Raw genomic sequence first — 13,278 nt, forward strand, 5'->3', positions numbered from 1 at the left:
GATTGTTGAAATCGAGAAATCAAAGTAAAACTTTTTATGAATTTGTTAAAGTCGATGACTTCCATAAGTTGCCGTTCGGAGAAATAAGTACTCGATTTTATTTTTTTGGAGTTTAATTATTATTGTAATAATATATTTTTTCACTTGAAAATAAAAATATTTTTAATATCAATAATGTAAAAACGATTAAAAAACCAAAAACAATTAATTAAAAAACTATATGTATTTTTTTTTAATGTGCAAGCTGGATGATTTGTTTATCAAATGCTGCCTTGAAAATAAAAGTGACATTCAGGCAAAAGGACTATGAACTGTACCAGAAAAGCTACCTGTAAAATATAGTAACTTCCTTTTGAACCGAGAATCATGAACCTCAAAATAATAGAAACAAATCGCTATACTCAAAAACTGATAAATTACAATGCGGAGGAGATTATTAAAAGATGAAAATCATTCATCAGCAGACCTGTGGTGCAGCTGGTCATCACACTTAATCCATATAAAGATTAGCTTTATGTTCCAACTTGCAATTTTCACATACGATTATTTTGGTAATCTCCCAAGTTGTAACAAAATGAATTCAGTATGATGAAATTAATGTATCTAACGAGCATCTTTTGACAGAAGGTCGTTGCTTTCCACCTTTTGAACATTGCATAGTGCGTCGACACAGTCTCCTCTCTCGAAAACAGCAGCAGCCCCCATGCCAGACCCTGCAAATATAGCCGCACTTCTGAGGTCAGAAGGAAATCCAGAAAATAGAAACAAGCATGGTGAATTCTAATCTTTCTGTTTCCTCTAAACTTGCATAACATTTGTGCATCTTTATATGCTCTATTAACCCTACTTCTGAATTCACTGTTTTTCAACTGCTACAAAAAACCATCCAACTAGTTGTAGTGAAACCACTCTTGTTGCAAGGAGATGATCCAAAAAAATGTGGCCCTATTACTTGCTTTGGTACATCCTGTGAACTAATATTGTCTAATGATCTACTATTGCCAAAAAAAGAAACCAACACAAAATCTGCTAGAAAAACAGAAGAACGGCAACTATAACAATTCAATTTGATATAAACTACTTTTTATGAAGTTCTGTTTAATATCGGACCAAGAAAGCATACGAAAGGGACCAGACCAGATAATGAAATCCCATTGACTAGTCACATTTTGCTTTCTAGACAGAAATGCAATATTTGATGTTGCCTACATATATTTTCTAAACATTTACAAGAGATCAAGAATTGAATGAAGTCGTTTGTAGTAATATCTTGTCATGTTAAGTGTGTAGTTGAATATAGAGAGGGAGAGGGGGGGACCTATGCACATTGAGATCACTCCAAAGCGACTATCTTTCCCACGACGCTTCATCTCATTCAGAAGAGTTCCAACACAGCGGGCACCTAGCAAAAAGTAGCAGTAAGTGGCTTACAAGTGTGCTCAACTGACATTAAAAGAAATCAACACCAAGCTAAGCTTCTCAGATCGAATGCTACATTATTTGTTTATGTTGTGTTATTTTTTTAGGAACTAATTTTAAAGCTAATCATTTACTTCAAAAGGCATACAAGTGTCCACGTATGCCTTTTCATGAAGTTAGCTTGAGAAACAATCATAAGCATTTAAAACACAAGCTCGGTCTCACAAAAAAGTGTCAGTGTGAATACCTGTAGCTCCTAAAGGATGCCCAAGAGCAATTGCACCGCCATTCACATTAACTTTCTCAGGGTCAAGCTCCAGCTTCTTTATACAATAAACATATTGTGATGCAAATGCCTGAAGAGAGACCAACAGGTTCCTTAACTCAAAAAACTCTCACTCTTAAAGATTTCGGGGGGGGGGGGGTTGTTGAGCTTGCTACCTCATTTATTTCAAACAGGTCAATATCATTAAGCTCAAGTCCAGCAGCTTTCACTGCCGCTGGAATTGCAGCAGCTGGGCCTACACCCATTACAGCAGGATCTACACCAACAGCAGCAAAACTCCTGCAGGAAAAGCATATGACTAAGATTAGAGCATGAGATGTTTTTGAAATCCCGACTCCACATCAACATGTCATTTACTCATCATGACAACCTCTACTGAACTTTCAGTTCCTTCCTAGATTGGAGGTTTTCACTGATAATCACTTGTGAACTTCTGCACCAAATTCCTGCTTATTCTTGGATAAAAAATGCTATGTTTCCAAGAGTTGCATTCATTTGAAAACTTTCAATAACAGAATAAAGCAGTATGTTCATACTCAGAGGAAGATACAGAAAGTAGAAAAAAATATAGAGAAGGTGAAAGTTTCTCTTCCCGCAGAAGTAAATGCCAGATGAAATTCTGAACCATGTTCATGGATGTTATTGGCTTCTTTCAATACAAGGTCTTAGAGTAGTCTCACTAAAAAAACTACGAGGACATTTTTCTTAGCTTTATGAATCTCTCTATTCTAGGAAACTCTTCCTAGGAAACTCTTCCAAGAATTTTATGCCATAACTGACCCATCCATGAAATTTCTTCAAAATTTGCATAATGCGGCAACAATACTGAGAAAAAAAAGTAGACTCAACTTTGCTTTCAGAAGATTCTTTAGCATATCTGTATTCCAAGGCAATAGAACACTTCCAATGACCCGGAAAATTCCCTAGCTTTGATTAATTTTTTTTAAGAAAAAATGTAATAAAAGATTTGCCAAACAAAATAGTTCTGGAATCAACTAGCTCACCCAATATCAGCATTCAAGGTTTGTACTTGTGGTAAGACATGGTTTACATGTAAAGAGCCATGTGTGATACTGCTAAAGGTAGCATCTCTTTGCAAGAAAACACTAGTACCTGAACACTCCAAGAATTGGAAGTCCCTTCTGTGCAGCAAGGCTTCTTTTCATAAGAAGTACAGCTCCAGCACCATCACTGACTTGGCTAGCATTGCCTATTTATACAGTTTGCACTCAAATGAGATTTGATGATATATGCTGATCAAGATAGATTGAATACATTTTGACAAGATCCTTAATGGTAATGTGTATCATGAGTACCAGCAGTGGTGGATCCATCCTTTTTGAATGCAGGTTTCAGCCTGGACAGGTCTGCCAGGTTTGAGTTTGGTCGAATGCCATCATCCTCTGAAATTGTGATAACCTTCTGTATACCAGTTTCTGGGTCCACAATCTTTTTATAAAAATCATTGGTTAGAAGACATGATAGCAACAACAATAATATTCAAGAATGCGAGCCTCTTGACTATTCATTGTTTTATTTACCTTTGTAGTAACTGGGATAATTTCATCTTTGAATTTACCAGATGCTCTTGCAGCTGCAGCTTTTCTATGAGAATCAACCTGTTAAAAAAGATAAGGTGTCAAGACTATCACACAATTACATTGAAAAATCACACAACCTCGAATGATCTGTGGAACTCACAGCAGCCTGATCTTGGTCTTGTCGTGTCACGCCATAACGCTGAGCAACATTTTCAGAAGTCATACCCATAGGAAGAAGACAATCTCGGGCTTGTTGAAAGGCCTCTACCTGTTAACAACACAACTCAAGTTCAACGATAACATTTCAAAAATTTATGATTTCTTCATAAAAATATAGTTGGGAATTTACTCTTGGGTTAACTTTGGGAACAGTCCTAATGCCGTTCACTGTCATGCACTCCAACCCAGCTGCAATACCTGCGTTGAAAAGACAAAATGAAGTTTAGCAAAAAGAGGGTCATCCACAAACAATACATATTCTAGAATCACCCTGACCAATGTCATAATATCCTGCTTTTATGGATGCAGCAACATCAGCAACTGCCTGGAGGCCAGATGAGCATTGCCTGTTGACTGTTCTGAGGGGCACCGTATCTGGTTGGAACAAACGAGTCAGTAAGATCTTTTCAACCGACATCAAAATTCTGGTAATGAAGTCAATCATAAGAAAATTGTGCGTCCAAATCTGAATAAAATTGGACTCAAATGCCAACGAAAAATATGAAGGGCTAATGCAGAAGGGTTTAACCAAAACTATACCAGGGAAACCAGCATAAAACGCTGCCATCCTGCACTCAATTGCTCTTTCTGAACCAGGAGCCAGAACGGTTCCAACGACGATGTCCCCTACTTCACTTGGATTCACATTTGTTTTTTCTACCACTGCCTACAATCAAGTTTTACAATTGGTCAACTCAAGAGATGAACATGGCTAATACTTAATTACCATAATTGTAGCAGTAGCAGCACAGAAACATACGTATACGTCCAAACTTTTATCAAATAGAAAGATCCAAAGACTGTGGTCTATATTAAATGGTCCTTTTCAAACCTTCCAGAAAACAAATCATTTTCATAATAGAGGGGGAAGAGCTAACCTTTAATACAAATCCAAGTAGATCATCGGGAAAGGTATCCTTGAACCCACCACGCCTGGCTTTGCAAATAGCAGTACGGTACGCACTGCTTGTCATCCAACAAGTTTAATGAAGATCATCAAGATAAACAAGGGACAAAATGAAAATACACATCGAAACATATATGCAAAAATTGGTTAAGATTATATGCTCTCTCTTTTTTCAAAGAGAAATCAAGAAACTTACGCCACAATCACAATATCATCACCAAAAGCAGCTGTCCGGTGATATGCAGCACTGTCCCCAGCAGCACAAATTGAAGCCTGGCAACAAGAAAAGATTAATGAAATCCATTTTCACCTTCAATTTAGTCCATTAAGAAAAAAAAAACTGCAAGGAAGGAAAATAAACTTACAGAGAGAAGAGGAGAAGGAGAAGTGGGTTGCAGATGAGCAAGAAGAACTTTTTGTCTGTTAAATGCTTTCTCCATTTTTATTTTTATTTTGTGTGTTTTTCAAGAAGTTCTCTTTTCTCTCTCTCAGGACAACGAATGACATAAACCGAGAAGAAGTTGGTGATATATATAACCGAGCAGCTGTTGATTTGATTGGGTTATTCAGAGAGAGAAAAGGAGAGAGGGAGAGCTACTCCATCCGTAGTGGTGCTGCTGTCATTTGCTCGCTGTAGAATTAAAATAATAATAATAATACATAGTGGGTGAAATTTGCTTGATTGCTAGAATTAAAATACAATACTGCTTTCTTAAGATTATGAAGTAAGAACTCATTCAAAGTGAGAAATTTAAATAAAAATAAAATAAAATAAAAGGAAGACTTCTTATAAGACACAAAATTTAAATATGTTGGAATTCAGAAGAAAAATATAACCATGTAATTATAGATTTATTTCTCCTATTTAGTAGCGTTAGAATTAAAATAAATCAATTATGAGAGGTAATTTAACTGGTTAAATTTTAAATTTACTTCTTAATGATTATGAGTTTGAATCCTCTCAAAACCATTGAGACTTATATAATTATTAATTTCAGGGTCCATGAAATTAGTTGAGGTACACGCAAACTGACCTAGACACTTATATTAATTAAAAAAATTCATAAAAATAGTAAGAAAAAAAAAGATATATACCTACAATTTATTAAAATGCATGAGATTTATTATACATATATGTTTGTTTTTACATGTTTTTCTTTAAAAACAATGTTTAATTAATGTTTTTTTATTAATATAAATATTTAAATTAATTTTTATATATCTTAATTAATTTTATAAAATTAAAATTAATAATTATATAAGTTTTTAGTTACGCTAGATATATAATACTACTAATGTTTTGCGTACATTAAGAGATGGTGGCCCACTCGTCTATTCTGACTCATCGTTTTTGTTTATTTCGTTTTCAAAACAATAAGAAACCGGAAGGAAAGGTCTCGCTTGACAGGGAGATAAAATAGGAAATGAAATTATAAGGATTCAGGCAAGCTTTGAGATCTCTGCGAGCATTGACTAGAGGGTTTTTGAGAGTGTGGTAGCGGTTGTTTTTTAAATAGTTTTTCGTGCTGAAAAGCATGTCAATAATATTTTTTTATTTTTAATATCAGAACATCAAAACGATCCAGAAAATACAAACCGTACTTAATTTTAATAAAAAAAAAATTAATTTTATAAAAAACAGGTTGGACTGTAATGCCAATCCATCTTTTGTTGGTAAGAAAAATACGATTTGTTGGCTGTTCAATGCTCTCGCTACCTTTCACTTTAAGAGGAGGACCTGCCCTTTCAGTCCTTTACGTGGTGTCCTTTGTAAGGAAGCGTGGTTTACAATATTTTTTATTTAAAAATATATTAAAATAATAATTTTTTTATCTTTTAAAAATTATTTTTAACATTAACACATAAAATCATTTAAAAACAATAAAAAAAATATTAATTTAAAATTAAAAAAATCAATTTTTTTTTAAAAAATATTTTTAAAATAAAAAAACAAACAGAATTGCATGTGCTCAAGATTTTGAATAATATAGCATTTTCCGATCACTCAATAGATTTTTCGCTTGAATTTCATATAAATAAAATTGCTAGGATTATTTATGAATTTTTTTTTTTAAATTGTAGCTGGAGGTCTTTTGTTATGTCCTTCACCATTGTTTTTTTGCCCCCTAAGATTTAATCAAAATTAATTATATCTGAATAAATACTATTATATTTAAGATTTTATTCCATTAAATACCAATCAATTTCATATTTTATTTTCGAATGAGACTCTTGCTTCTTCTTTTTTATGATATTGGCAATTATTTTGTTAATTATTCAATGTGAACTTGCTATATAAAAATATCTTTATACTTGTAGTCATGAATATTATGTAAAAATAAAGTTAAGATATTATAGTTACCACAACTATTTTTGGTTGAATTTCTTTCATATTTTGGTTAATAAACTATGCTACCTTTTCTTTTTTGAATTGAAATAATTTGAATCCAACCAACGATGAATGACGGATACAATAATAGTTTAGGGTATTTTTAAAAGTATAATTACTTTTTGTGTCAAAATGTATTAAAATTATATATTTTTTTTATTTTTTTAAAAAAATTATTTTTTAGATCAGTACATTAATACAATTTAAAATATAAAATAATTAATTTTAATAAAAAAAATTATTTTTTTAAAATACAGGTACAACAACCATGTTTTCAAACAAGAGTAAGTGTTTTCAGACGCTTTCCTATTCTATTCAAAGAATTGCAAAACCCAGTGACTGCCCGAATTATACACACCATTTTTTAATGTTGATGGCGACGACTTTTTACGAGGCAATTGGGCATTGTTAATGACAAAACTAAGTTTATTTTTTTTTATTTTTTTTTTATAAAAATGACAGATATAATTTTATTCAAAAGTATAACCTAATGCCTCTGGGGGGTTGGCTTGGATGATAAATATATTAGGTTCGAATCCTCTCATTGTTTTTTTTTTTTTAATTACGGATGGCATTTCCACATAATTAATTTCTTCTATAAAGATATATTAATTTTTTAAGCTAATCCATGTGTACACGGTAATCTAATATCATTTGGGTATGTATTGATATGATACTTATTTACGCAACTAGTTATTGATGATTTAGATCTTTAGTTAGGTTAGGTTTTTTTTTTCCAACTTATTTTTTAAAGTAATTTGAGGACTCATTCCATCATCCAATTAACTCATCCAAATATGATGAGTAGGTACTTTTTAAAAAAACGTGATGTAAATTATATTTCCATAAAAATTTTATTTTTTTGCTAAAAATTAAATTTGTTTTATATTTTTTGAATTATTTTGATTGTTGATTTTAAAAATAATTTTTTAAAAAATAATAAAAAAATAATTTGTTGTATTTTAGCATGAAAAGTATTTTAAAAAGCAACCACAAATATACTCTCAAACAGGCTCTTAACTTGATCAATTCTGACAATTATTTTGCGCAACTAGTTCTTAGTGATTTAGAGCTTAATTTTTTTTTTCTAATTTATTATTTAAGTAATTTATAACTCATCCAAATAGAATGAGATTCAATTGGATAAATTCCAACATTTATATTTTAGTTTTGTTCAAAGATGTTGCTGTAGATGTTTTTACAAATTTATTTTAAAATAACACCATTTAATCTTCTTATATATATATATATATATATATATATATATATATAAAATAATATCATTTTAAAATAAATATAAATTAAAGTAATACGACAATTAATCATGTGTTAAAGACAACATGACATCACCTTTTGGAGTCAACTCAACCAGAAATGTAATTCACGCGCTCGTACCAGACGCTTGCTTGTCTTTATACTGTGTTTACCGAGTCCCACCGATGACTGACCGTTTTGTTTCCTTGGTGTTTTTTTCATTAAATATATTTATTTTAAAAAATATTAAATTAATTATTTTAATATTTCTTAATAATTTTAATGCATGGATAATTTTATAAATTAATACTTTTAATATTCAACACAATGAAGAACCTCGAAAACCGAAATCATGCCCGACTAAAATCCACAAACGGGGTGGTTGAGAGGGTTCGAGGCTGACGGGTGGTGGGGGCCGGCAGCATAAAAAATTGTACCGGTGGTGCTGAGGCGACAGAACCATGGTAGGTAGGGAGTAGGTGAGCCTGAAAACTGGCTTGTATATTAGAAAATATAAAAGAAAAAAAGGAACAGTGCTCCGTTTTTTTTTTTAGAAAAGTAGTTTCCTTTTGAAAAGTGAATTTCAGGCAAACTAATTTTCTGAAAAGTGAATTTCGAGAAAGTATTTTTTGATGTTTGGCAGTGTTATGAAAAATAAACTGGAAAATACTTTCCAGTATTTGGTTGTGTTATGGTAAAATGAACTGGAAAATAATTTATTAATGAATTAATTTTTTTTTCAAGTTTATCTAATATATATATAAAATATTTAATCACTTACAATAAAAAAAAAATGAAATCTAAAAAGTATTTATAATGATGAATTTTTTTTATTATATCATATATTCATACATAGCTTATTAAAATAATGAGGAACAAATTTTACAAATTAAAAAGTTGAATGAGAATGAAATTGAAAAAAAAATATATAATTTCATAAATTATCTCAAATAAAATAAATAATAATCAAAATAATAGAGATCAAATCTAAAAAATTTTTAAAAAAATGAAAGATGAAGAAATTAAAATAATAATAATCAACATTTCATAAATTATTTCAAATAAAATAAGTAACAATCAAAAGAATGAGAACCAAATTTGATAGATAAAATTTTTTTTAATAAAAATATGATAAGGAAAAAGCAAATAGCAATTATAAAAATAAGGATCAAAGTTAATATAAAAATAAAATTTTAAAAGATGAAATTGAAAAATAAATATTCAAAACAAAATATATATACCAATCAAAAGTTTGACAATTAAATTTAATATAATTAGCAAATAATGACATTTCTAATTTTTTCACAACTTCCGGAAAGTGTTTTCCCCCTAAATTTTTCAGGAAAACACTTTCCTGAAAACCAAGCCAAATTTTTCTTTTACTGGAAAGTGTTTTTCATTGACCAACTTTCCTACTGGCAAACAAACACAAGAAAGTTTGGAAATTGATTTCCCGGAAACCACTTTCCGGAAAACAAACACAGCTAAAGGAAAAACACTCCAAGTCAAATTTTTCTTTGACTGAAATTGACTGGAAAGTGTTTTTCGTTGACCAGAAAGTATTTTCCGTTGACTAGAAAGTGTTTTCCGTTGACCAACTTTTCTAATGACAAACAAACACAGGAAAGTTTGGAAAATGGTTTTCCGGAAACTACTTTCCGGGAAACAAACATGGCATAATAAGCTGGTGTGTTTTTAAATTGGGAATATTGTCAAATTTAATAAATAAATAAATAAATGGAAAAATAAAAGTTGTAGTGTAATAACTTATTTGTTTCTATATTTTAAAAATATTTTTAAAAAATTAAAATATTTTTACTTTAAATTAATATTTTTTGATGTTTTCAAATTATTTTGATGTGCTAAAAATAATTTTTTTAAAAAAATTTTTATAATATATTTTTTAATAAAAAATATTTTAAAAAACAATTATAATCACACTACCGAACAAACTCTAAACTTATCAAAATAATAATTTTTTTAAAAAATTTTATTCTTGAGACGCATTTATTATAATAAAAGAAAAAAGAAAAAAGAGTGCAATAATGGATGGAAATGAATGTACGTTGATCCATATTTTTCATAATCTGGCAGGGGGCTTTAAAAAAAAAAAAAAAAAAAAACTAGGGAGAGAAAAATTAGATGAACTGAATCTTCGTTCTTAAATCATCCATCCACCAACCTATTTTCCAGTTTCTAGGATAATAGTAATTGACTTTACTTTGAAAAAAAACTCTCAATTAAATAATTGCCAACAACCTTAATATTATAATTAAATTAAAAAAAAGTATTTTATTGTTAGTTTAATTTTGATCCTCTTACATTAGACTAATGTCTTTATTCTTCACGCTTCAATCATCATCATTAGTATTATTTTATCCTTAATAATTATGTTCATGGTTTTATCTATTGAGATATGTTTTGATGTGATACGATCCAGGTAAGTCAAATTTCGAATTTTGACGTAAAATATGCAATTATCCAGTTTTATGGCAACAATCATAATTCTCAATCCTACCATTGGATCGGGCTGAAAATTTTATATGGAGTCTCCTGACATTTTATCATACTTTGGGTTGAAATATAATGTCAATCAGAGTTCGGCAAAGCATTCAAACACGGGTCAACAAAGGTTGTACAAGTTTTATTATTTACTTCCTTTTGACTTGTGAAGTTCCTATTTGGCTAAGATTCTTTTTCTAAAAGGATGTGGCAGTTTATTTTGAAAATTTCTTAATTCTACAAAGATCTTTAATGGATTGTAACATAGTTTCTAAGTGTGGCAATGATTCATAAATGTTTAGAATCCTTTTCTTACAAGGATTCCTTGTTCATCATAGCTACAAAAAAGAAAAGAAGATTTCAGAACTAATTCTACATTCATATTTGATTCTCCTTAGCTTATATGAAACTTCTAAAAGGCAATAAATCTGATCCTATCATATTTAGGATATTAAATTCAGATTTATTTATTTTATTATTATTATTTTCTTCTTAGTTTTGGGTTTAATTATAAGTGGGCATCATATAAGTACACATAAGGTGTCCATTAGGGTTTATTTTAGTTTGGAGTCACTATAAATAAGGGCATAACCAGATATGTAAGGTTAGACAATGCAGATTAATAAAACTTCTTGTTTGCCGCACTTTGTGTGTGTGTGTGTGTGTGTTGGTGAGATAATCTCCCTTCCATGGTTCTCTAAAGAACTGAAAAACTACTTATTGAAGAACAATTGTCTTCGTGGTGTCGTCCTTATACTTCTCATTCACGAATCAATATTCGTTGGATGGGGGTCTTCGTTTCCAATAATGTTGGTGCCTAGGTACAAGTTATTTTTGTGTCACACTCCTGTCAAACCTGATTTAATTGGCTTTCCGGGAATTGTTGTCTTTACGTGTGGGTTGCGTGATCATGTGATCACGAGATTCGCATCATAATGTGCATGTTATCATATATAAAAGATTACTATTACAAAATAATGGTATAGTTATTGTTAAAAAAATTTGAAAAGTAAGAGCTAACATTAACCAAAAAAAATTGAAACATTTTGGATAGACTCTAGTTAAAAAAGTAAAAAGGGCATGAAATGTGAAAAACAACGACCGTAAAGATATTGGAAACAAAAACTAGTGAGACAAGCTTTTCTATAGATGTGTTGATAGGCTATGCAAAAACAAATTATTGATTTGTGCAAACTTATAAATAGGATATAATTAACCACAATAGGTGGAGTAGGTGCTCATGATGTCGAGTGAATACTTGATAAATTAAAGAGAATAAAATATGAATTACGTAGAGTTTTGATCAAGAATCATAATATGGAGTCTAGTTTCATAAATGTCAAATTTTTACTGGTAACAAATCTAGTTTGTATGATATTTCAAACTAATGAAATAAGGTATTTAGCCAATTATGCTTTATAACAACACAACATTTATAGTGCAAAATCCTTTAAATATAGCATCAATAGTTACACATAACAACATTATTAGTAGCACCGATCCATATAAATAACATAAGTTTTATGATATTTTAATAATTAAATAGACTATGGTTTACTTAAAATAAGTAGATCTTTAAACCAACTACTTTGGGTTGAGTGTTGTTGGATCTTAATTTACTCGTCTGTATTTAAAAGATGAAATAGATTAGTCAAAGTAGATATTCATTTTAAACTAATACAATTTATGTATTATTGAAATTGAAATCACTCGTGTTTAGGTTAAAGGCTACCAGAAGGATGCACTAGCATAACCTCTGCCACTTTCTAAGCCCTTCTTATCACTACTACTCGATCTTTTCTCATTTCTACCTTCTTTTAAGCCCTTCTTAACATCAATATTGGACTCCCTCTCAGTTCTACCACCAATACCAACTGAAATCTATTTGGCATTATCCTTTTGGCTTGTTCTTGAATTATAACCATATCATTTGTAATTGATACATTTAAGTGTGGAATCCCTTTTCTTTATTGTACAACCATTACCATCTTCTCTCTCTCTCTCTCTCTCTCTCTCTTTTCTTGGTCTCCAATACTCATTTTTAAGTTAAGAGGAAAAAACAATGACATCTTTTTTTTTAGGTAGAAACCAACTTTTGGAAAAAAGATGTATAACCTCAAAGTATACTTTTCTAAATGTGTCAATGTTGTATTATATAAGACAAACATCTTCAAATTCAATTCTTTTATGATGCACATAAGACACCACATGTTTGCATGAAATTCTAGTCAGCATTAACTCATTATTTAATATTATTCTTTCTTTAAATAAACACAAAGCCTAGTTTGGCCCTAATAAACTTGATACTTATCATAACTAGATGGAATCATTCTCATATTTATTGTCTTCTCAATATAATTATCCAACAACTTCTTGAAAAAAAAGGTGCTCTTTGATTCTCAAGTTGAAGCCTAAACAAATCTATCATGAAACCTAGTCATACGTTTCATTATAATTTTCTTTAATAACATAACAATTGACAAACTTTTATATTTATCAATCTAACTATTAAAGAACCATGCTATATTTTTACTTTCACTTAATAGTCAAACATATGCCTAAACCAATGCTCAAGAGGGATGTTATTCAACCAACTAAAAGCACCAATATTTACATCCCTAATAGCCTTTATGTAATTTCTAAAATCAAGAGTTGTGTATGCAACAACCCAACTTATTACAATTCAATTCAACATATTTAACTTAAATATTAGGGTAATTTTTTTATTCATGTTCTTTAATGTGTTAAGATCTTGTCAAAA

At 30.2% G+C, this 13,278-nt stretch overlaps 1 protein-coding gene across 1 annotated transcript; it reads right to left on the reverse strand.

Moving 5' to 3' along the window:
- Positions 1 to 379: 379 nt before the first annotated feature.
- Positions 380 to 4,985, reverse strand: LOC118044135 (3-ketoacyl CoA thiolase 1, peroxisomal). The gene is made up of 14 exons (XM_035052294.2): positions 4,738 to 4,985; positions 4,569 to 4,645; positions 4,344 to 4,428; positions 4,006 to 4,132; positions 3,742 to 3,840; positions 3,596 to 3,663; positions 3,407 to 3,514; positions 3,247 to 3,324; positions 3,022 to 3,154; positions 2,819 to 2,915; positions 1,861 to 1,984; positions 1,667 to 1,775; positions 1,319 to 1,402; positions 380 to 713 (listed from the first exon to the last, which is right to left on the reverse strand). The coding sequence occupies exons 1-14, from the start codon at positions 4,810 to 4,812 to the stop codon at positions 604 to 606; spliced, it is 1,374 nt and encodes a 457-aa protein (XP_034908185.1). The 5' UTR covers positions 4,813 to 4,985; the 3' UTR covers positions 380 to 603.
- Between the last annotated feature and the right edge of the window lie 8,293 nt (positions 4,986 to 13,278).

Source organism: Populus alba, chromosome 2 (assembly GCF_005239225.2).
Source record: "Populus alba chromosome 2, ASM523922v2, whole genome shotgun sequence".
Classification (NCBI taxonomy): Eukaryota; Viridiplantae; Streptophyta; class Magnoliopsida; order Malpighiales; family Salicaceae; genus Populus; species Populus alba.